General features: G+C 38.8%; 1 protein-coding gene across 1 annotated transcript; it reads right to left on the reverse strand.

The window, feature by feature from the left end:
* Positions 1 to 5,454: 5,454 nt before the first annotated feature.
* On the reverse strand, positions 5,455 to 14,961 carry LOC121524729 (zinc finger protein 135-like). Its single transcript, XM_041810212.1, has 5 exons — positions 14,635 to 14,961; positions 14,120 to 14,303; positions 13,948 to 14,025; positions 13,395 to 13,454; positions 5,455 to 7,664 (listed from the first exon to the last, which is right to left on the reverse strand). Exons 1-5 carry the CDS (start codon positions 14,845 to 14,847, stop codon positions 6,289 to 6,291), a joined length of 1,911 nt encoding a protein of 636 aa, XP_041666146.1. The 5' UTR covers positions 14,848 to 14,961; the 3' UTR covers positions 5,455 to 6,288.
* Between the last annotated feature and the right edge of the window lie 8,797 nt (positions 14,962 to 23,758).

The following is a 23,758-nucleotide window of genomic DNA, read 5'->3' on the forward strand; positions in this document are numbered from 1 at the left end:
CCTATGGCGCGGGCAGCTTACGCATCTGGAAAGGCTCTATCAATACTAAGAAAGTACAGGTTTTACAGCAACATATGCTCCAGTCCAGACAATGGCCTTGCATATTTCAGCAAGACACTGCTAAACCACATAGCACATCACTCACAGCAGCATGGCTTCACAATAGAAAAGTCCAGGTGCTAAACTGGCATGCCTAAAGTCCAGACCTTTCATCAATAATTAACATCTGGCGCATTATAAACAAGAAAGGTAAAGAAGACCTAGGACTGTTGAGCAGGTAGAATCCTATATCAAACAAGAATGGGACAACATTCCTCTCTCAGAACAACTGGTCTTACTTCCCAGATGTTTACAGATTGTAATTAAAAGAAAAGAGAACACTACACAATGGTAACTATGACCCTGTACCTACTTTTTGGATGGCATTAAATCCAAAGTGAGCTATGATTTCATGAAACGGTAAAACATCTTAGTTTCATCATCTGGTATGTTGTTTATGTTCTACTGCGAATAAATATATGGGTTATGAGATTTGGCAATCATTGCATTCTGTTTTAATGTACATTTTACACAGTGCCCCAACTTTTTAGAATTGAGCTTGTACATAACTATGCAAAGCACAATTCGATTACTGCATTTGCTTTGACTTTAGTATGTTTTTAGAGTTTGCATCAATTCTTAATTTGTTGCCTGTTCTTCCAAATGGAAACCATTTGGGCCGTTAAAGGGCGGATCCAGAGATCTCACTGGCCACCTTAGAAACTATGATTTGGCTACGTGTCTTGTCAGAGGCGAGACTTTTCCTTTCCTTTTGTGCTGTGTTGCAGGTTGCTGGTAGCTCTTTTAGCATGTCAATATGGAACTTTTTATCGAACTATTCAAATGGCGCTTCATTTATTATTTATTGAATCTTAAGGCAAATGTGCAAAGTGATTATTCAAATGGAATATTTCAGTCTACAGGATCATCATGATCCCTGAACTTTAATCCCAATAATTGATCATATTTCACCATTGATCTTTCTGTGTCCAGACACAAGTTATTGCTTCAGTTTATTTCAGAAACTGCAGCAGCATCAATACTTTCAGATAAACCCTCTGCTGCCTGCCTGATCGACCTCCAGCTTCTTTCATTTCTCGTCCACCGCGGCTCCCTGTGTGTCGTCTAACTGTGATTAATGTGAGACAGTTTCAGGGGTCACTACCCCGATGGTCAGCTGGAGCCGTGTGGTGACAGAGAGTCACTGACTGCAGAGTGATGAACTGTAGGGACAGAGAACGGTTGATCAGCATGCAGAGACGCTTTCCTCCTGATCGTTCGATTCAAGGACCAGATACAGTGACACAAACGCACCCACATAGATTTACATTGACTGTTAGAGCTTCTGGACTCTTGAGGGACCAGTGTGTAAAGATTGGAAGCTTCTATAGTTACCAGCCTCAATAAAGGTTCATTTGATTATTTCACTGTTTTAGTCGTTGCTAAAAAAGTAAAGCTCAATCAGTCCGGTTGGTGTAATGATTAAGTGGCTGAATACTTTCATCCATATAGAGTATTTGGCCAAAAGATGCATTCAGCTTGCAAAAAAATACGCAAGTCTTCTACACTCTACATTCTCAGCAGGTGAGGCACGCATATCTGTAAGAAGTGACAAATTAACATGCAAGCTGTACCAAGTCTGAAACGTTTTGTAGTGTATTTCACATTTAACACGGTGTGATTTGAGCCCCCCGTTGGCCACCATAGTAACAAGATAGAATCTTAACCCCCCAGCCAGAGCCTGCGGACGGATGCTGGGAAGGTGGGATTTAAGGTATGAGTGCAGCACCGGTACAGAGTCTGCCTGGCAATGACGGAGGAGAGAAAAAGACTGAAAATCTTGCAGCTTTAATTGGCTGCCAACATGAGTAGAAACATTTGTTAGGTGATTGTGACAAATAATGCATGCCAAGTGTGAAATCATGCAGCTCTAGTTTCCTGCCTAACTACCACTTAGGTGTTGCTCTATTTTTAATATTTCAGGAGCACAAACCTGACAAGCAATGTATTTCAAACATCTGGCTCTACATGTACCTGTTGACAAGGGCTTTTTATTAACCCATGTTTTTATGCTGCTTGGGTACATCTTTTAGTATTCAATCAGACTAATGGATCCATATTTATCGCTATAGCACTAGACAAAATGTTGGTTTAAATTGATCAATTCTAGTGAATGAGAGCTGTTTCATCATAATCCTTATGCAAAATTCACAACATTTTTGACAGTTTGAGCTCTTTCTGATCTAACTATGAGGCTGACTAGCTGTGCCATTCACAGCACGCTCCATTAAAAACACAGCAAGCTGGGATTACAAATACCTACACCCACAGGCAGAAACCACAGCACCTTAATGAAATTCCAGCTATTTTGTCAGCAAGTGACAACAGTCCAATTTTCTACCTGATATCAGAAACCATGACCTTGGAGACTTCTAATCACTAAAACCAACTTAAAATTTTCAATTATGTGGCTAAAAAAATCAAAGAAAGGGCTTCATTTATGACTTTTTAAATAAATATGCTTTATTACATATAGGGCGTTATAATTTCCCATGCAAATCTAAGTTTTCAAACCTCTCTCTGCTCTTGTCTTTGCATAATTAAATTTACAAACTCTAATAAACTCAGTGAGGTTTGTTTGATTATTTTTTGTTAAAACTTCCTGCAAAGACTTCTGTATCAGCGTGAGTTTAATCCCCGTGAAAACACTGAATTCTTTGCGGCATTAAGCCCAGCTGGCCAGGAGGTTAAACTAAACATAATAAACTGGTGTTAAGAGTGTTTGACCTGCTTTGTGTCGCCACAGACGGAGTCATGGAGGAAAAGTCGATGCTGCTGCAGCAACAAAAACCAACACAGGCTATTTCCATTACTGGGTAAAGGTTTCATTTCAGCTCTTTGAATGCTCAAACCAACTGTATCTTTTCATGCAGCATCACTAAAAACATCTCAGCTTTCAAAGGTGCTTGTTTGGGCTCTTATGAGATACTTCTTTTCATGTAAGTGTTTATTATATCTTTTCCCTTATTTTAATATCATTATTTTATAATTAAATGTTATATACCGTTAAATTCAATCATCCAAACCTCCCTGTTGGCTTCTGGACAAATCAGGAATAACCTTTTGACTTTCATTTCAAAGTAGATTTGTACATATTTCTTACTAACTGATTGTAAAAATATAATTGTGAAAAAGGAGCCTGTTGATAGTGGCCATCATCCTGTTGCACAGAGACTCTGAGCTGAATGTTGATCCTCAAACACCATCTAGTGGACAGATCTAACAGAGCACGGACACTTGTCTTCACAGCAGTTTAATTCATATTAAACCACTTCTGACCATCAATACTGACTATTCAAAATCAAATCTTACCCCTCTGTTATCACTTCAACTTCCTGACACTATTAAACCATTAAGGACAAAAATGGCAGGGGTGGAAAGTAACTAATTACATTTACTCAAATGGCTGTAATTGAGTAGTTTTTTAGGGTACTTCTACAGTTTTTTTAGTACATTTTGGAGTCAGTACTTTTAATTCTACTTACATTTTTACCAGGGTAACTGTACTTTTACTTGAGTACAATACTCTTGTCCTTTTTCCACCTCTGTTGACAACATGGTAGCTCATAATAAGAGAAAAATTACACATCACAACCCAACAGCTGATGACTGCTGGGATTCTTTAAGTCGTGTTTCTGGTCACTTGTTTTTGATGTGAGACATATTTGCACCATGGTTGAAGTTATCCACCGAGTTCCCATCTGTGACTCTAGGTGTTCCTCAAGTGTGTATTCTTCACGAGTATAAGTGGTTGACTTTCTGCTTTATTCTTGCCAGAGGAGACCCACCAGATTTTCAAGAGTTACTGCAGTTCTGACATATTGTAAATATATTAACCCTTTAAAGTTCAGTTTAACTATGTTAAGTCTGGACAAATTTAGACCCTTTTAAAGTACTTTAACTCGATTTGAGTTTAATTATTTCTTACAACCCTGCTGTGTATAGTACTCCATTATAGTGTGCCTTCACCTTAACAACCTGGTTTGAAATCTATTAAGATCATATTTTACTGAACAACTCCTTAGTAGCTACTCACTACTTAAAGTAAACTTTAAATTGAGTACTTTTTGCTTTTAGTTGAGTATATTTATAGACCAGTACTTTAACTTGTACTAAAGTAAGTTTTAACCAGGGTAAGTGTGCTTCTACTTGAGCAATAGCTGTGTACTTTTTCCACCTCCGAGAAATTGCCACTTTCAAAAGAACATTAAAGAAAATTATATAAAAATAAATCGTCACCAGCTTTTTGGGTTAAATCCTTTCAGCTACTTCAACCCGGAATTTTAAAAAAAGGATTCTAACTCTTTAAATAGCAGGTTTAACATGTAATGACACTGTTGATTTCTGTGGGGAAAAAAAATGCAAAAATGAGTTATTTAAAAGTAAAACATGATTCCAGGCTGGGATATCTTCATTAATCACAGGATTTACTACGAAGGGGTGGATTAACTTTTGGTTGGAATCCCAGCTCCTAATCATTTAACAGGGAAAGAATGAAGAGAACTGACTAAAATTACTATTTCTCATTCCTATTTTCAATTTTTATTTTTTTGTGCTTATATAGTGAATCCTATTACCACTATTCCTTTGAGGAAAATTATGAAAAAGTGGTATCCTACAATACTGCAGATTTCTTTTTTTAGCATGTTACACTACTTCTGACACGTCATAAAGTCACTGTTAAGTTTTGCACTTATGTTTTGTATTAGTTGTGTTTTTTTTTTAGATTAGTCATGTTTTGTATTTGTTCTGTGTTGTTTGGTTGTCATCTGCTGCTGTTATTGTTTCTGAAAATTATTTAAATTTACTTTAAAAAAAAAAATCACAGGATCAGACATGCCAAATATGAAGAAATACATATGAAAAAAATATTTTTTATACATTATACATTTTTGACATTGAGTCTCACTTTTCTTCAGATAGTTTTTGGTTCAAATCTTTTTGCCATCTTCATGTTTAGGTTAAAAACCTAAACAGAAAAAAATATTTTCCCAATTTTAAGCCATTAAAGCTAGTTTGATTAGATTAAGTTTCCATATAACAAATAATAAAGGGCTGGGGGAAATTTTTCAAGTACAGTCCTGGATATCAAAAATAGCTTGTTTTTCAAAAATAGCATGTGGCATTCAAACTGGCATTTACATTTTCTTGGTGTAAACAGAAATTCTCAGGAGTCTGATGAGCACCTCCAGAGCCTCCCTGAATACTTTTCTTCTTTTAATGTACTGGTTTGTAAGATTTCAGTTGTGATTGAATCCTGACTCCATTCTTATATCCTGATGAATAAACAGAGAAGAGAGCAATGTTAGCTTTTTCAGGAAGCTCTTTACAAGACAGCAAAGAATAACACAGATGCATTTTTTACAGACTTTTTTTAATCCAATCAAGCATGACCCAGTTAAGGCCCAGGGGGAGGAGTGAGGATCCTGGCTGGCCATGGCTCTGGGCTACAGGTTCATGTTGGGCTGATCTCAGGCTTAGGTTGAGAATCTAACCTTGAATGTCAGCAGAGTCACATCAGTGCAAAATCCAATTGTAAGTCAACTCAGTTTAGCTTCACCAACATCTGTTAGTCAACGAATGCATGCTGTTTTCAACTGAACGACTGAACTGCAGCTGCACTCAGAGACCTTTGGTGGGTGCAAAAGCAAACCAAACTAAAACCTAACATGCTTTTACTTGAATATTATTTATATCCCAGGATATAAAACCTGAAACTGAACTTCAGCACACAGAGCTGTATTTGATGACTGCAGCCTCCTTTGTCTGCTCAGTACTTTAATCTACGATGTCAGGCACGATGTAATCTTCATTGTCTAAAGGTTATCTGCTTTCTTTATTGACCTCATTCACCCCCTCCTGCCCTTCTCTTGTTTAATGACAAAGATAATTACCAATATGTAAGTAATTCTAATGATTCCACTAAAATCAACCAAGTGAAAATAACTAAATTAAACTGAGCGAGCACGGCTTGAAAAAACAAGACAATGCATTTGAAGAGCTTCTAATGGAGACGGCAGAGATCTGCAACTATGGAGAAACTATTAAACTTTGCAGAGGGTAACCTGAGCTCAGCAGATACTTGGGTAGAAAATACCTTACAGAGGTTTGTCTATTTGTCTAAAACTTTTGGTGACCAAAGTGTCCACTTCAAAATAAGTAAAAGTGCAAAATGAGACCCTCTACAGGTTAAATGGTCGAGAGATTGTCTGGCGTTTTTTCTGATAATCCTCCTCCTTGCTGCTTTTTCAGGTGATTGCACTGATGTCTCCTAAGGCCACAGCTGTTCAGGAAACCTTTCCTACAGACCTGGCAGTTGTACGGTTTCTCTCCCATGTAGACACATCTATGCAGTTTGAGGCTGCTGGCTTGAATGAACCTCCTCTTGCAGATGTTGCAGCCGTACGGTTTCTCCCCCGTGTGGATGAGTCGGTGCAGTCTGAGACTGTTGGCCTGGGCGAACCTCCTGCCGCAGACGCTGCAGCCGTACATCTTGTTCTCTGAGTGAATCAAGGTGTGTACCTTGAGGTTGCTGGGGTTTCTGAACGTTTTACCACACTGATCACAAGCGTACGGCTTCTCCCCTGTGTGGGTGCTCATGTGATATTTAAGCTTGACCGCCGAGCTTAGTTTTTTCCCACACAGGTCACAGATAGGCAGCTGTCCTGGTTTCCTGCCTGTGTGGATCCTCATATGATTCTGAAGGGCGCTGGCATGGACACAGCGTTTGCCGCAGGTTTCACAAACGTATGGCCTTTCTCCTGTGTGGCTCAGCATGTGGAGCTTCAGGGCGCCCCGATTGCTGCAACCTTTCCCACAAACCTCACAGGTAAATAGTTTTTCTCCAATGTGCTTGCTTAAATGGCTCTCCAGCACACTGAGGTCGCTGCATCCCAAACCGAGGGCTTCGCAGCAGTTTTCTTTTCGCATGTGAGTCACTCGATGCGTGGCTAAAGACAGAGATGATAAGAAAGATTCACCGCACATTTCACAAACAAAATCTCGGTCTCCAGAATGTTTATTCTCGTGATCTGCCAGGCTCTGCCTGCTCTCAAATGTCTCTGGGCAAAGAGAGCAAACAAATGTCTTATTTAAGGCGCTGCACTGGTGTCGCTGAAACGCAACCACCCCGCTGAACTGACTCTCACATAATGAACAGGTGTGGGTTTTTACTTCGTTCGGGTTGTGCTGACGCATGTGTCTATCAAAGGTTGACTTATAAGCAAACTCTGTCCCACAGTCTGAGCATTTGTAAAGCTTTTCTCCAGTGTGACGTCTTGAATGAGCGATGAGTCCCTGCAGTCCAGAGAAACGCTTGCCGCACTCGGAGCAGAGGTGAGGTTTGGAGTGAGTCAGAAAGTGTCTGTCCATCAAACATTTCTGAGAGAAAGATTTGTCACAAGACGGACATTTGAAAGGTCCTGAGGTCTTTATTACAGTCTCTTTTGTGTTGGTTAAAGTCTGTTCTGTTTTGATTAATGTCTCCGTACCTTCATGGACAACATCTTCTGCACCTTTAGACTCAGACAGGGACTCAGAGACACAACCCTCTGAGGCTGCATCAGCTGAAACAAAGACAATTGTTTAATTAGGAGGGAACTTGACCCAGAGTGGAAAGGACACAGCAAACACCAACAACCCAGACGTCTCACTACAAATTAAAAATTTCAAAAGAAACTTTGGTTTTTGACTATGAGGAAAAGAAAGTAAACATTTTGTCATCTTAAAAGACCAAAACAAACCTCTAGAAACCAATTAAACCTCGTCACTGTCTTACATTTTTATGTAAGAGACAAAAAGAAAAAGTAAACAAGTTTTTAAAAGCACCGAAAGTGACTTTAAAGAGGACAGGAACAACTACAGATGACAAAACAACTTCAGTTTTCTCTGTGCATGCATCAGACAAGTTCTGTAAAGCTGTTTTCTTCTAGTCGTTATATATTTACTTACATTGTTCCTTTGTAATTTATTGATTGTATTAGACATCTACAGTCATGGACGAAAGTCTTAGCACCCCTGGAATTTTTCCAAAAAATACACCATTTCTCCCAGAAATTATTGCAATTACAAATGTTTTTGGTATACAGTCGCTAGAAAAAGTATGTGAGCCCTTTGAGATTTCATGGATTTCTGTATAAATTAGTCATGAAATGTGCTCCGATCTTCATCTAATTCACAACAATAGACAAACACAGTCTGCTTAAACTAATACTGCACAAAACATTATATGTTTTCATGTTTTTATTGAACATACCATGTAAACATTCACAGTGCAGGGTGGAAAAGTATGTGAACCCCTAGGCTGATGACTGGTTGACCCTCGTTTGGCAGCAATAACCTCAACCAAATGTTTCCTGTAGTTGCAGATCAGACCTGCACAACGGTCAGGGGGAATTTTGGACCATTCCTCTTTACAAAACTGTTTCAGTTCAGCAATATTATTCAGATGTCTGGTCTGCATCGCTCTCTTAAGGTCATGCCACAGCATCTCAATCGAGTTAAGGTCAAGACTCTGACTGGGCCACTCCAGAAGGCATATTTTCTTCTGTTGAAGCCATTCTGTTGTTGATTTACTTCTATGCTTTGGGTCGTTGTCCTGTTGCATCACCCATCCTCTATTGAGCTTCAGTTGGCGGACAGATGGTCTTAAGTTTTCCTGTAAAATATCTTGATAAAATTGGGAATTAATTTTTCATACAATGACAGCAATCCATCCAGGCCCTGAGGCAGCAAAGCAGACCCAAACCATGATGGCCCCTCCACCATATTTCACAGTTGGGATGAGGTTTTGATGTTGGTGTGCTGTGCCTTTTTTTCTCCACACACAGCGTTGTGTGTTCCTTCCAAACAACTCAATTTTGGTTTCATCTATGGACAGAATATTTTGCCAGTAGTGCTGTGGAACATCCAGATGCTCTTTTGTAAAATTCAAATGTGCAGCAATGTCTTTTTTTGGACAGCAGTGGCTTCCTTCGTGGTGTCCTCCCATTAACGCCATTCTTGTTTAATGTTTTACTTATTGTAGATTTGTCAACACAAATGTTGGCATGTGCCAGAGACTTCTGTAAGTCTTTAGCTGACACTCTAGGATTCTTCTTCACCTCATTGAGCATTCTGTGCCGTGTTCTTGCAGCCATCTTTACAGGACAACCACGCCTAGGGAGAGTAGCAACAGTGCTGAACCTTCTCTATTTGTAGACAGTCTGTCTTACCATGGACACATGAACATCAAGGCTTTTAGAGATACTTTTGTAACCCTTTCCAGCTTCATGCAAGTCAACAATTCTTGATCATAGGTCTTCTGAGAGCTCTTTTGTGCCAGGCAAGGTTCACATCAGGCAATGCTTCTTGAGAAGAGCAAACTCAAAACTGGTGTGTGTTTTTTATAGGGCAGGGCAGCTTTAACCAACACATCCAATCTCATCACATCGACTGGACTCCAGGTTGGCAGACTCCTGGCTCCAATTAGCTCTTGGAGAAGTCATTAGCCTTGGGGTTCACATACTTTTCCACCCTGCACTGTGAATGTTTACATGGTATGTTCAATAAAAACATGAAAACATATAATGTTTTGTGCAGTATTAGTTTAAGCAGACTGTGTTTGTCTATTGTTGTGAATTAGATGAAGATCGGAGCACATTTCATGACTAATTTATACAGAAATCCACGAAATCTCAAAGGGTTCACATACTTTTTCTAGCGACTGTACACATGTTTATTGCCTTTATGTGCATTGGAACAACACAAAAAAGCAGAAGAAAAAAGACAAAATTGACATAATTTTACACAAAACTCAAAAAATGGGCCGGACAAAATTGTTAGCACCCTCAACTTAATATTTGGTTGCACACCCTTGGGAAAAAAATAACTGAAACCAACTGCTTCCTATAACCATCAACAAGCTTCTTACACCTCTCAACTGGAATTTTGGACCACTCTTCTTTTGCAAACTGGTCCAGGTCTCTCAGATTTTAAGGGTGCTTCTTGCAACAGCAGTTTTGAGATCTCTTCATAAGTGTTCAATGCGATTTAGATCTGGACTCATTGCTGGTCACTTCAGAACTCTCCAGCGCTTTGTCTCCAACCATTTCTTGGTGCTTTTTGAGGTTCGTTTCAAGTCATTGTCCTGCTGGAACACCCATGTCCTCTGACACAGACCCAGCTTTCTGACACTAGGCCCTATATTGTGGCCCAAAATTTTTTGATAGTCTCCAGATTTGATTTCATGATTCCTTGCACACAGTCAAGGCACTCAGTGCCAGTGGCAGCAAAATAACTCCAAAACATCCTTGAACCTCCACCATGTTTGACTGTAGGTACTGTGTTCTTTTCTTTGTAGGCTTCATTCTGTCTTCTGTATACAGTAGAATGGCATGCTTTTCCAAAAAGCTCTACCTTAGTCTCATCTGTCCACAAAATGTTCTCCCAGAAGGATTGAGGCTTACGCAGGTACATTTTTGCAAACTCCAGTCTGGCTTTTTTTATGTCTCTTGGTCGGCAGTGGGGTTCTCCTCGGTCTCCTGCCATAGTGCTTCATCTCATTCAGATGACCATGTATGGTCCGAGCTGACACTTTTGCACCCTGAGTCTGCAGGACAGCCTGAATTTGTGTGGAAGTTGACTGAGGATGTTTATCCACCATTCCAACTATCCTGCATTGCATTCTTTTGTCAGTTTTTCTCTTCTGTCCACGTCCAGGGAGATTAACCATGGGTTATAAACTTCTTGATTATATTATGCAGAGTGGACAAAGGACTTTCAAGATCTCTGGAGATGATCTTGAAACCTTGAGATTGTTCATATTTTTCTACAACTTTGCTTCTTAAGTCCTCGGACAATTCTCGGCTCTTCTTTCTCTTCTCAATGCTTGGTGGGACACACACAGCCACACAACACAAAGGCTGAGTCAACTTTTAGACATTCTAACTGGCTTCAGGTGTGATTTCTAGATTGCCAGCACCCATTACTGCCACAGGTGAGTTTAAATGAGCATCACATGCTTGAAATAAAATGATTTACCCGTATCCATGCACATAAAAGCAATAAACACATGTATACCAAAACAATTTGTAATTGCAACCATTTCTGGGAGAAATGGTGTATTTTCTGGAAAAATTCCAGGGGTGCCAATACTTTCGTCCATGACTGTATTTACAAACTGAAAAGGAGAGTGGATGAACACAGATAACCTAACATCCCACAACGACTCTTTCACATACACAGTTGCATCTAAAAAAAAATCGAATATTATAGAAAAGCTCATTTTTTACTATGATTTAATTTAAGAAGTGAAACTTCAATATTTTCTAAATTCATCTCATGAAAAGTGAAATATTCCATAATTATTTTTTAAAATCTTAATACTTATATCTAACAGCTCACAAAATAAAAAAATCCACTGTTTCAAAATTCTAATTATTAGAATATCTCCTTTAACACAAATTACTGCATCTATGCAACATGGCGCAGAGCCAATCAGTCTGTGGCACTGCTGGTGTGTTATGAAGCCCAGGTTGCTCTGATAGCAGCCTTCATTTTGTCTGTATTGTTGAGCTTGGTTCCTCATTTTCCTCTTCACATTTCTCCAGAGATTCTCTATGGGGTTCACACCAGACCAGTTGGCTGGCCAATCAAACACAGCAATACCATGATCAGAAAACCAGTTTCTGGTAGTTCTGGCTTCATTGTGGGAAGGTGCCAGGTCCTTATGAAAAATAAAATCAGAATCTCCATAAAGCTTCTCAACAGATGGAAACATGAAGTGCTCTAAAATCTCCTGGTAGCCGGCTGACAATGTTGACTCTGGACTTGATAAAGCACAACTAACACCAGCAAATCACATGGCACCCCAAACCATCACTGACTGTGGAAAATGGAAACACTAAACTTCAAGCACCTTGGATTCTGAGCCTCTCCGATCTTCCTCCAGACTCTGAACCTTGATTCAGATTGAAACATGATTGAAAACATGGACTCCATACCTTCGTTTCTCCAGTTCCACTGTCGCTTCAATACTGGCAACTAGTTTGCTTGACTGACCACGGACGCTGCCGATGTGAACTGAACTGTACTGTCAGTTTACCTTGCCTTATTTGTATTTTGATTTTTGCACTCTGTATGTTTATTACTCTTGCCCACAGTGATTGTATGGACCAATTTCCCACTGTTTTGTTTTTGCTCTTTCCTTGTTATTTGTAAAAGGAAAACAACAAAACTTAATAAACACACTTGAGAAAAAAAGACTTTTATCTAAAAACAGGACCTTGGATCACTGAGCAACAGCGGGTTTCTCCTTACCCCAGGTGAGAAGCTTATAATGTGGCCGTGGTTGAGGAGTGGCTCGACACTAAGAATACGACAATTGTGGTCCATTTCCTGGACCCAGGACTTGAGGTCCACTCTTTGTGAAGCTCCTCTAAGTTCTTGAATCTGCTTTGTTTGACAATCCTCTGAAAGATGAGTTCATTACTGTTACTTGTGCACCTTTTCTTACCACACTTTTCCCTTCCAGTCAACTTTCTGTGAGTATTCTTTGATACAGCTTCTAAGGACAGCCTGCCCTTTCAGCAAAGACCTTCTGTGGCTTATCGTTCTTGTAAAGGGTGTCAATGATTGTCCTCTGGACAATAGTCAATCAGCAGTATTCATCACAGTTGTGGTTGTGTGAGCTGAGTGAGAGAATAAAGGCTCAGGAAACCTTTGCAAATTGGACTTTTCCAAAATATTATAATATTTTGAGATAGTGGATTTTTGTGAGCTGTAAGCCGTAAGCATCAAGATTAAAACAAAAAAGGACAAAAAGTATTGGAATATTTACTTTGTATAGGATGAATCTAGAATTTGTGGCACAAATGTGGCACTTGAAGCTTGAAGTGGTCCTCTTTCAATATGACAGGACAGAAAATGGCCCAGAGTCATGTTGAGTTTAAGGGCCCTGTGATGTCAAAGTAGATTAATTCTGCCACCGAGGAACTCAATGAAAATTACACTAAAGTGCAACGAATCTGTCCTTAGCTTGTCTATGAAATACTCTATCAATATGCACATAAATATCTGTTAAAAAACAAGGTAAAAATGTCTGTAATGATCATTTCCCTGTCTATTTAGGCAAAGAAGCATGTGTGACTCGTGTTAAAATAGACAAGCCCTCTATTCTCTAGATTCCTTGCATGTAAAACATGTGTATCAGTCACTTGAAATATGGCATTCATGTCACAGCTATTACAAAGCCACTACACATCCAGCTGTTAAAGTTTGTTAAAATCAGCAAGCAGCGTGTTTGTGAAGACATTTACCAGGTTTGGTGAATGATTCAGAGTCAGAAGCTCCTGTTGTTTCCTCAGGTTGTTGCTCCACTGCAGGAAAAAGTAACACACACCAGAGAATTAATCATAAAACTTTAAGAGTATAAAGTTGCTGTATTGTTGTCTGTTGCTGGATTCAGTGGAATCTATTAGACTTATGACACAAATTAAAGACAAAAAGGATTTATATCCACTTAGTAATCTCAAATGGCAAAAGGTATTGACTAAAGTGAAACTTAGCACAAAATGTAAGGAAATTTGTGTTTGATATATTATTCCTTTGTTGTAACCATTTTTCTTGGCTATGAATCTGATACCGCTGGAAAGCCTGCTTATTTCTATTTTTTTAAATGGTGACACATTTATGAGGAACTTGCATTTGTGGGATGAGAAGTAAAGCATGCATGTAAGTCATGTCCATGAAAAATTTTCCAACACCTAAAATGATTATGTGCAAAGGGACACTAAGTTAAGTTGATTCTAAGCAGCCTTTACAACTTGAGTAAGACAAAAACGTTAACTCATGTAGCAGTTGGTTTCATACCTCTGTGATATAAATGGTCACTCTCCTGTCTCAGAGTTAACTGAAGTCCTTCTTTTTTCTTCTGAGATCTTTTTGATTCTGTGACTCAGCAACAAGAACATAAATGTTAAAAACTGAAAAGTCAAGTGTATGAACTAAATAAGTCACTTCACAGCCACCCAAACTGACTTACGCTTCTTCTGCGTTTTTTTTGTTTCTTTTGGCTTCACACTCTTCTGTTTGGTCTCATCATCCAGCCCTGGGCTCTGTTCTGCAGCAGGAACATCCTCAGCCTCAGGTAAGGACACTCTCAACATCATCAGTATTTTCTCTACTGCTCCTTTAGTCCATGCTTCCATGAAGGAGGCAAACTGGCTCTGCAGAGTGACAAGGAAGAATGGAGAGTAACACGAGTTTTAATGCTTTGACGGCTGACTGGGGAAAGAAAAAAAATATAACCGAATTAAAACAACACATTTCTCAAATCTGCAGCTTCTTAAGCTTGAAGATATCTCGGGATTTTGTACCAATATTTGATCAAGAAAACACATGTAATTATTGCAGTTTGCACTTGTGAACACAACTGATTTAGTGTGCTCCAAATACAGAGTTTGATGTTTATGATAAATATCAATCCAGCCACAAAACTATTTTCAAGTTGCTCTAGACAAACGCCACGTGTTCGTGTTTTTATTCTTTATTTTTTACCGTTAAAGCTTTCAAAGAATGCTGTTCGCCCTCCGGTGGAGTCTCCTGGCTCTCCCATCCCTCCTCAATCTTCACGGCCGGAGATGAGCGCTCATTGGTGGCTACATTAACCGGGCATTGGTCCAGGAGTCTGCGGAGCTCCGTTACAGCCGCCTCCACCACGGTCTCCATGATGGCAGATATCTGAACCTCCAGCGTCTCCATACTCAACATGTTAGCGAATATTTCACAGTCTAACTAACGCTTTAAAAACGTTTACTACGAACATTTTCTCTCTTTAAGTTCGCTGGCTGTCTTGTTTCGTGACGTTTTCTTCTTCATGGCCATTCTTTCTTATTCTGTGGGTTGAATGGCGGGGTACGAGCCGATAAACAGTTTAACAGCGCCATCTTGTGTATCGGAGGCCGCAATAGCGCTGAACAACATGCGCAGAATTGAGAAAATGCGGGTGCATCCGAAAAAAATCAGAATATAATGGAGAAATAGTCAAGAATGTCAAATATCACAACCTTGCAAATTCCCCAAACTCCATGGACATGATGGAAACATTTCTCAAAAATACCTGGAATTTTCATAAAAATTCTTGAACTATCACACACACACACACACACCCACACACACACACACAGTTCTAAATAAAATTTGCAAAATTTACAGTAAAATACCAAAGTTCTATGAAAATTCCCCCAAATTAAAAATACATTTTGCACATTTTCATGAAATTGACTGAATGTAAGAAAAATCAAAATGTTCCAAATTTCCATAAAAATGCCAAAAGAAAATTCAAAGCAATTTTCCCCAAAACTTCAATGAAATCCTCTGAAATATACAAACAAGCCCTCACAGTTCCCATTAAAATACTTGAAAATCTCCAAACTAATTTCCCCAAATTTCTATTAAAAATTCATAGAAAAATTCACCCAACATTTCAATCAAATTACTTAAACTCTAATGAACATTCTGTACAATTATTTTTTAAAAATTCTAATGGCAGAAATTATTATTCTCTTGCAAGCCAAGATGTTAAGTCCTCATATGTACAGGGTACATATGTAGGGTCTTAGGATGATATTGACACAGTATATACGTAAATATGCATATAACATAAAATTGAAAAAAGATTTGTTTTATCTTATGGGGAAAACTGACTCCTTTGCCAACTCATGTAAATTCTTCTTTTTCTTTTAAACGAACATTTTAGAATCCCACATTCATAGTTATCCATTTCCACATTATAAAAACAGTTTCAGTGTCTTCCCTGAGGTAGTTCAGACTCCATCTCTTTTGAATTTGAAACAGAAGAGGGCGGTTCATTGGCTGTCATAGGACAATTATTCCACATAGTGGCTGCAGCTGCACTAAAAGCAGTTTTTCGGATCTAAACCTTGGTATTTTTAAAGTGTTTAAGTTCTGAAGTTTTAATGATACAAAAGTTCCACCAGACTCAATGACCAACAGCCACAGTACTCAGTCTCACCTGCTGTCTTGCCTGCAGCGTGACTTCCTCCTCCTCCTCCTCCTCCTCAGGATGACACTGCAGGTCATTTGTTGGTTTTGATGACAAAACGTTGTGCGTTGACTAAACTCTTGTTCCTGCTGAACTGAGCCAGTGTACTAAATCAAACTGCTGTCAGCTCAGAAGGCACAGGAGGAAGGTCACATGTTTCCTCTGAATAATGGGAGAAGGGTCCAAATGTGGCAGGGTCCAGCATTCACAGCAGGTGAAATGTGTTGAATTCTGCATAGAAATAGAATTTTTGGCCGTGAAAAAGCACATCTGATTAAATACAGGCAACTAACAACAGTCTTTATATTCATGGTATTTCTTTATGCATCAGCCTCAAGGACATGTGAACAGTTTAGTGTCAGTTTAGTGATCCTGTAACTGTAGAAAATAAACATCAATCAACTCCCCAAGGACAATTTTAGATAGTCAGTCATTCTCAGATACAGTAAATATATCAAAATAAACATCCAAAGATAAGGACAATGAAAACCCTCAACCTCTGTAGGATTAAAACATCTGTCCTCTAACCATTAGAGTAGATACAAGACTTTCATGATTAAATGCTGAGATTGCTGTTGACACAGAAATCTGTAAGATATGAGACTTTTTCATTCAGATCTGATTGTAAGATGGATGTTAATCATCACCTACTACTCACCCTTGGACCCAGAATTTGGAGTCTTAATCTCCCAAGACCCTGCCGGACGAGGACATTACATTTTGGCTTTCCTACAACATATGAATAACTTCCTTTATTCGAATTTTAAAGATAACTGCTCATAAAGTAATTTAATATAGCTGTTGGGAAAACTTTGAACTGAAATTTTAAGACATTTGGGGAAATTTGGGGAATGTATTTGTAATTTTTTCGGGAATTGATTTGAGATTGGGGGTGGGGCAATATTACTCTGACATTTTTAGGTATTTTCCAGGGAAATGTATTTTGACATTTTGGCGAATTTGTCTGGGAACGTTGAGAGAAGTGTCCTTTGAAATTTTCAAGTATTTTCATAGGAATTTCTAAAACAAAAAAATATGTATGTTTAGGGGAATTTCCCCATCACGTCCATTTAATTTTGGTGCTTTCATGAGAATTCAGAAATGTGTTTGGATGTTTCAGGAAATTTGTTAGCATGGTGGGGTGATTGTTGTGAAATTTGCAGGCATTTTCATGGAAATTTGGGGAATGTATTTGTATGTGTATTTGATTTGAGTTCAGGGGAACTGGGGGCAAAATGATTTGACATTTTAAGGTATTTGCAAGAAAATTTGGGAAAATTAGTTTGGAAATTTTGGGTAATTTGTTTAGGAATATTGGTAGGGTGTCCTTTGAAATTTTCATTAATTTTCATGGGAAATCATAACAATTGTATGAAAGTTTAGTGTAATGTTCCAACATTTTTCATTTAATTTTAGGGAATTACTTTGAAAATGTAAGTATTTTCATGGGAATTTGGAAATTTGTTTGGAAATTTCAGTATATTGGGAGAGATGTCTTTTGAAATTTTCAAGAATTTTCATGGGAATTTGAGAAAATTTGTATGGATGTTTGGGAGAATTTCCCGTCTTTTCCATGGAAATTTGGGGAATTTGAGTTGAAAATTTGTGTGGATGTTTCAAGGAATATGTTAGCATAGTGGGACGATTTCTTGCAAATGTTTCAGGCATTTTTATGGAAATTTGGGGAATGTATTTGTAATTTGGGGGAATTGGATTTCTGAAAAAATGGGGGGATAAGGGGGTGGCAATATACTTTGACATTTTAAAATATTTTCATGGTAAATTGGAAATTTTGGGGAATTTGATTGGGAATTTTGAAAGGGGTGTCTCTAGAATTTTCAAGAAATTTTGTCTTCATTTTGTTTTATGGAAAGAATCCTCATAAGAAGTTTAATTTAAGCTAGATCAATAATTGATAATTAATTGATTAACTGACCCAGGATTCCATGGACTGATGCACTTGGATTTTTGACGTAAAGATTGGTTATTGCTTCAGATCAGATAATCCTTACACCACTCATCTTTGTAAATCATATGATAAAGAAACTGCCCTAAGATAATGTGTTTTGACTTTGTGCTTTCAATAAGACTGACTGATTGATTGAATGTGAAGTACATTACATGACCCTGTATACAATGTGCTATATACGTATATCAAATTTGGCTTGACTAATGAAATCTACTTTTGCAGTTTGTGTACAGACTCTTCTAAGCTGCATTTTTGGGATCGACTTTTAATGCTGCACCTGTTTGAAAAGGTGTTTTTACTTTATGTCAAGTTAAAATAACACATTTTTGTTATTCAGACATTCCCTTCATCTCTGTACAAGTGAAGAACTTAGCCACTGTGAACAAAATACAAAGACTCCCTGCTCAGCAGTCGACTAAGCTCTGCACCTGATCAGATGCTGCAGATACACAGGGACAGACACATAATGAACTTCTCTCGCTTTGGAAAAGTAGCTCTTACAAACAGATCTACTCACTGAAAGCTTCAAGAACTCCTCTGTTACAAATGAATGAAAAAGAACGTATCCAAAACCAGCTGAATGTGAATCCTCTTCCAGAAGCAGACACCATAGTCATGTAGCAATCCCTGGCAATGTGATTTTAATTTTCAGACTCAAATCATCATGCCAGAGACCCACAGAGCCACGGCAAAAACACGTCTCCGTCCTTCAGGAAAACTTTGACCTCCTCTCGTCACATCTCTTTTGTTTCTCCTTCTTCTCCTCTTGTTTTCCAGTCCTCCCTCCCCCACTCTCTCTCTCTCTCAGGCTCCCATGCTCGGTTTAACTTTGGGTATTTCCCTCATTAGCTGCTGTGCCTGTATCAGGAACTCCACAGAGGCCCGAGGTAGTCCGCCTTCAGGAATGAAATGACAGCGTGCTCCTCTGATAGTAACTCATGATAATCAGCCCCCACCCTCTGCTGAGTGGGCCAGTCCTGCAGCAGGTGTGATGACATAATCTTGCAAAGACTATAGATTGGTAAGATTTCATGTTTGTCATCAGGTAGATTCATTTTTCCAAGTCTGGTCTGAGAATGACTGGACCAATCAGTGTCATATGAGGAGAATGAGAGAGCAGCTATGGGCGGGGTTTAGTTGTACTGCAAGACGGTGAACAAAGGCAACCAGTATAGCAAATAGCTTGGATGTAGATATAGGATAGTGGCAGTTTTTAGCTCTGGCATGACTTTCCAAGTAGGTTTAATCAGAATTGGATGTCATTTCATTATTTAAAGAAGAGCAAAGAACTAAACTTAAAGCCTTTATTGGCAGAAAGATGTTTTTGTTCTTCCTCTGACCGGCATTGTAATGAGTTTTCTTCGCCAACTGTCTCCATGGTTTGTAACAGGAGTTCTGTGTCTCTGATTATCATCATGTCTCATCGTTATTCCACCTGTAAGTATGGTGCGCCTCAGGGGTCAGTTCTGGGACCAATTTGATTCTCCTGGGGTGCATCATTGAAAAACATGATATTTCCTTTATTTTTCTTTATGCAGATGACACTCAGCTATACATACTAGTTAATCTCTTAGACCAGCGTCAACAGAGCAACCTGAAAAGTTGCACTGATGATGTGAAGAGCTGGATGTCATGTAACTTTCTGCAATTAAATCATGAAAACAGACATACTTGCCATTGGGTCCCAGCACATCCCAAAGAAAGTACTACCCAATAACAAAAGTGACACAGCTCAGCATTTGACACTCTCCATACTCCTCTGATCATAATAATCCATCAAAAACAGTCCTGTTGCATCAGAGTCCCTAATCCAATCACATTTTAGTCCAAATAAGGGTTACATCCATGAAGATCCATGGGTTGGTTTTGTATAATTTCAAATTTTGCCGTTGTTGTTTTAAAAGGGATGTTTTTGTATTTCTGAAGTTGGGTCAAATTAGGTACTTGACAATAGCAGTTGCACTCCAGTGATTTAAGTAGAATTCATATTTCTATTTCTCCACAACACTTGCTTTAATTGTTTTTTTTTTCAAGCTCATTAATTATGTGTCCAAAATGCATTTTAATGCATTTTTTCCTCTGTTTCTGTGCCAGTAACTCTGATAGAGATTCTGGACCATGGCCAGGATTCCTCTGAGTGTCATATATCAGTAGACACCAAGATGGTGTCTGTATACTGAAGCGTTCAGGAGTAGCAGCCTTCCCTTCATCACTTTGTTTTGTTGCTCTGATTAGCCCCTAACGAATGTGACAGACAGATTGTTTGTCCAATCACCCTTAATGAATTTTTAAAAATGTACTGCCCTTCCCGAACATTTTTTATGGAATGTTCCCCAGATGGATGTGAAGTATTTCCTAAACGACGACTTTATGAAACAGTCTATTTGCCATCACAGGTTGAGACACACATCCAAAATCAAACATCTGTTATCTCTGTACTAACTTAGTCGTGTTTGGATTCTAAATAACAATGAGGTTACTGTCAGGGTAATGACAAACAGAAAGAGGTGCACAGTTAGTCCAAATAAAACGGCTGCCACATACCAGAAATACTTACAGAGTTTCATCATTGAGCCAAAATCCTGCACCTCCTGCAGCAAAGACAAAAGTCAGTATGACCTGTCAGTGAGACCCTTTAACATCCTTTTATTGGTCCTGATGGAGGACTATCAGTTTAAAGAGCAGCATTTACACCTATATAAGAGTCTTTGCCATAAAATGTTAAGGTTGTTGCCTTGTTACTGGTTTTTAATGTGTAAATAGGTGACATTTTACATAATCAGCGCAGTAGGCTAATGCTCAGATTGTTGTTTGGCTCATCTTTTTAAGACAGTTTTGTGGCAGCAGTGAGTAAATGATCTCTTCAGCCAATCAGAGATGATTTATGCTGCAGTCATGGCTGCTCTCCACAGTTGCCTCTTTAACCTGTCACTCCTCCCAGTCTCACTTGTCACATAAACGATTTTCACAATCAATCCTAACGTCTTACTCAATCCCAGTGAAACGTTGTTCAGAGTTCAAGAACCTTTAGGTAAAAGTGAACTGGGCCTGCTCGGGCTGATGCAAATCTTTAAAATGATCCCTCTGTCTGCTGAGTCGTAACACTGCGTGTGACCGCTGGAGCTGACTTAATGGGAATCACACTACAACAACACGCTCGATCCTGCGTGCTGGGGTTTCACTTTTTACATGTTTGATCCACACAGGCGTGACATACCATGCATGATATAAGCATGTGACCCCCACCAGCTGTTCAGCCACCCGACCTCGACCTTCAGACCCCTGCAAGTCCAACTCTCATCATGCTTGACTTGGTGGGGCCATTATTTAAAGGTGGAGACCAATGGCTGAGGGATTGTGTTAGAGGAACTGAGGTAATAACTAATTCATGGATTACAACAGCATATTTCAACAAAATTAAATGGGTCATGGGGAAATCATTTTTATAGGAAAAATTACAGTTATTTTTCCTATCTAGTAAATCATGACTGATTTCTTATGATCTTAACCAAACCAGCGCTCTGGTTTCATGTATGAATTTCACATAATAATGGAGAAAATTGGTTGATAGTGAGCTTAATGCAAAATTTCACCATAAAGTCATGACCCCTGACCTTTCGTGAAATTTGAGCAAAAATCATCCATTTTTTACACTTCTCAAAATTTTACAAAAAAGTAATGACTGCAGACCTGTTATCAAATTTGAACAGAAAATTAACTGTTTTTCAAAAGTTGACAAAAAGTCATGACCTCAGACCTTTTGTGAAATTTGAGCCAAAAGCCTGCCATTTTTAATACTAATCAAAATCTAGCAAAGAAGTGATGATTGAGGACCTGTCACTAAATTGGAGAAATGGTCAGAAAACTAGTCATTTTTGACGTGACTCAAGAGTTGACAAAAACGTCGTGACCTCAGACCTGTCACCAAATTTGAGAGAACAAACCGACCATTTCTGGAACAACTATTTTTGAGGCAAAAAAGTCAAGACCACAGACCTTTTGTCAAATTTGAGGAAAAAAATGGACAATTTCTGAAACAATGCAAAATTTGACCATAAAGTCATGACCTTGAACCTGTCGCCAAATTTGAGTGAAAAATTTATCATTTTTTAACTACCCAAATTTTGGGTAGGCTAAAAGATCTAAAAGAGAAACCCATCATGGCACCATCTAAAGAAATACAAGCACAGAGAAACAAATTCATTGACATCTACCAGTCTGGAGAGGGTTACAAGGCCATTTATAAGGCTTTGGAATTTCAGCCAACTACAGTGAGAGCCATTATCCACAAATGGAGAAAACTTGGAACTGTAATTTACCTTTCCAGGAGTGGCTAGCCAACCAAAATTATTCCATCAACAACTTATCCAGGAGGTCCCAAAAGAATCCAGAACAACATCTAAAGACCTGTAGGCCTCACTTGACTCAGTTAAGGTCAGCGTTTATGATACAACAAGAACGAGAAAAAATTGTATTCATGGGAAAGTTCCAAGGTCAAAACCCTAGCTGACCAAAAACAACACACATCTCACATTTTCCATGAGTATCTTGATGATCCCCAAGACTTTTGGGAAAACATTCTGTGGAGTGATGAGACAAAAGTTGAACTTTCTGAAAGTAGTCACAATAGCATAAAACTAACATGGCATTTCATTTTTAAAAAAATCATCATACCAGCAGTCACACATTGTGGTAGTGGGACGGTCTGGGGCTACTTTGCTGCTTCAGGACCTGGATTACCTGCTGTACTTGATGAAACCATGAATTCTGCTCTACCAGAAAATCCTGAAGGACAATGTCCAGCCATCATTTTTTGACCTCAAGTTAAAGCACACTTAGGTTATGTAGCAGAACAATGACCTGAAACACACTGGTAAGTCCACCTCTGAATGGCTTAAAAAACAAATCGAAGGCTTGGCGCATCCTGGTCAAAGATGCTGTTTCGAAATGCTGTGGCATAACCTTAAAAAGACCGTTCATGCTCAATTCATCCTCCAGTGTGGCTGAATTATAAGAATTCTGCAAAAGAGTGGGCCAAAATTCCTCCACAGTGATGTGAAAAAGTGTAAAGAGAAAAAAAATCCTCAGGAGCTTTAAAGAACTAATATCATTTAAAATGATGAATATGTGAAGACTTACTGTCTGAGCTGTCGTCTTCCTGATGCAGCAGCTCTTTCAGACTTCATTCCTGCAGCTTTCCTGTGATTTCTGCAGGAGGAAGGAGTGGGCTGAGACTGTCGCTGTTCTCTCCTTTATAAATCAGGCTTTATGAGTTCACATAGTGTCATTTGTGCATGTGGCCTGCCCCGACTCCAAAACAATTCAAAGGACAGTTTGTTGGTCTGTCCCTCGTCTGTACAAAGCGACTCATTCAGCCTCAGTCTGAGTGTAGGAATTCCTGTTTGTCTCAATTCAATTCAACACAATAAAGCTTCACTGCTGTGACAAGAAACATGCTGCTAAATCATACATACAGTTAAGTCATTAAAAATTCCCCTTTACAATAAAACTTTAACAACCAACACATGGTAGCAACAGCTTATTTCAAAAACTGAACCAGAAAGCTGCAGCACACCGTACCAAATTTACATGGTTTGACTTTTTAGAACATTTACTGCTGATAAATCCTGATTTTGAAGCTGAAAAAA

Source organism: Cheilinus undulatus, linkage group 17 (assembly GCF_018320785.1).
Source record: "Cheilinus undulatus linkage group 17, ASM1832078v1, whole genome shotgun sequence".
Taxonomy (NCBI): domain Eukaryota; kingdom Metazoa; phylum Chordata; class Actinopteri; order Labriformes; family Labridae; genus Cheilinus; species Cheilinus undulatus.

Bases quoted from the DNA above. Each gene is read 5' to 3' on its own strand.
- LOC121524729 (XM_041810212.1), bottom strand. From the start codon at position 14,847: ATGTTGAGTATGGAGACGCTGGAGGTTCAGATATCTGCCATCATGGAG. The intron at 14,026-14,119 runs GTAAGTCAGTTT...GCTGAGTCACAG, and splicing joins AAAAAAAACGCAGAAGAAGC to AATCAAAAAGATCTCAGAAG. The intron at 7,665-13,394 runs GTAAATGTCTTC...TCTTTGTTTCAG, and splicing joins TGAATCATTCACCAAACCTG to CTGATGCAGCCTCAGAGGGT.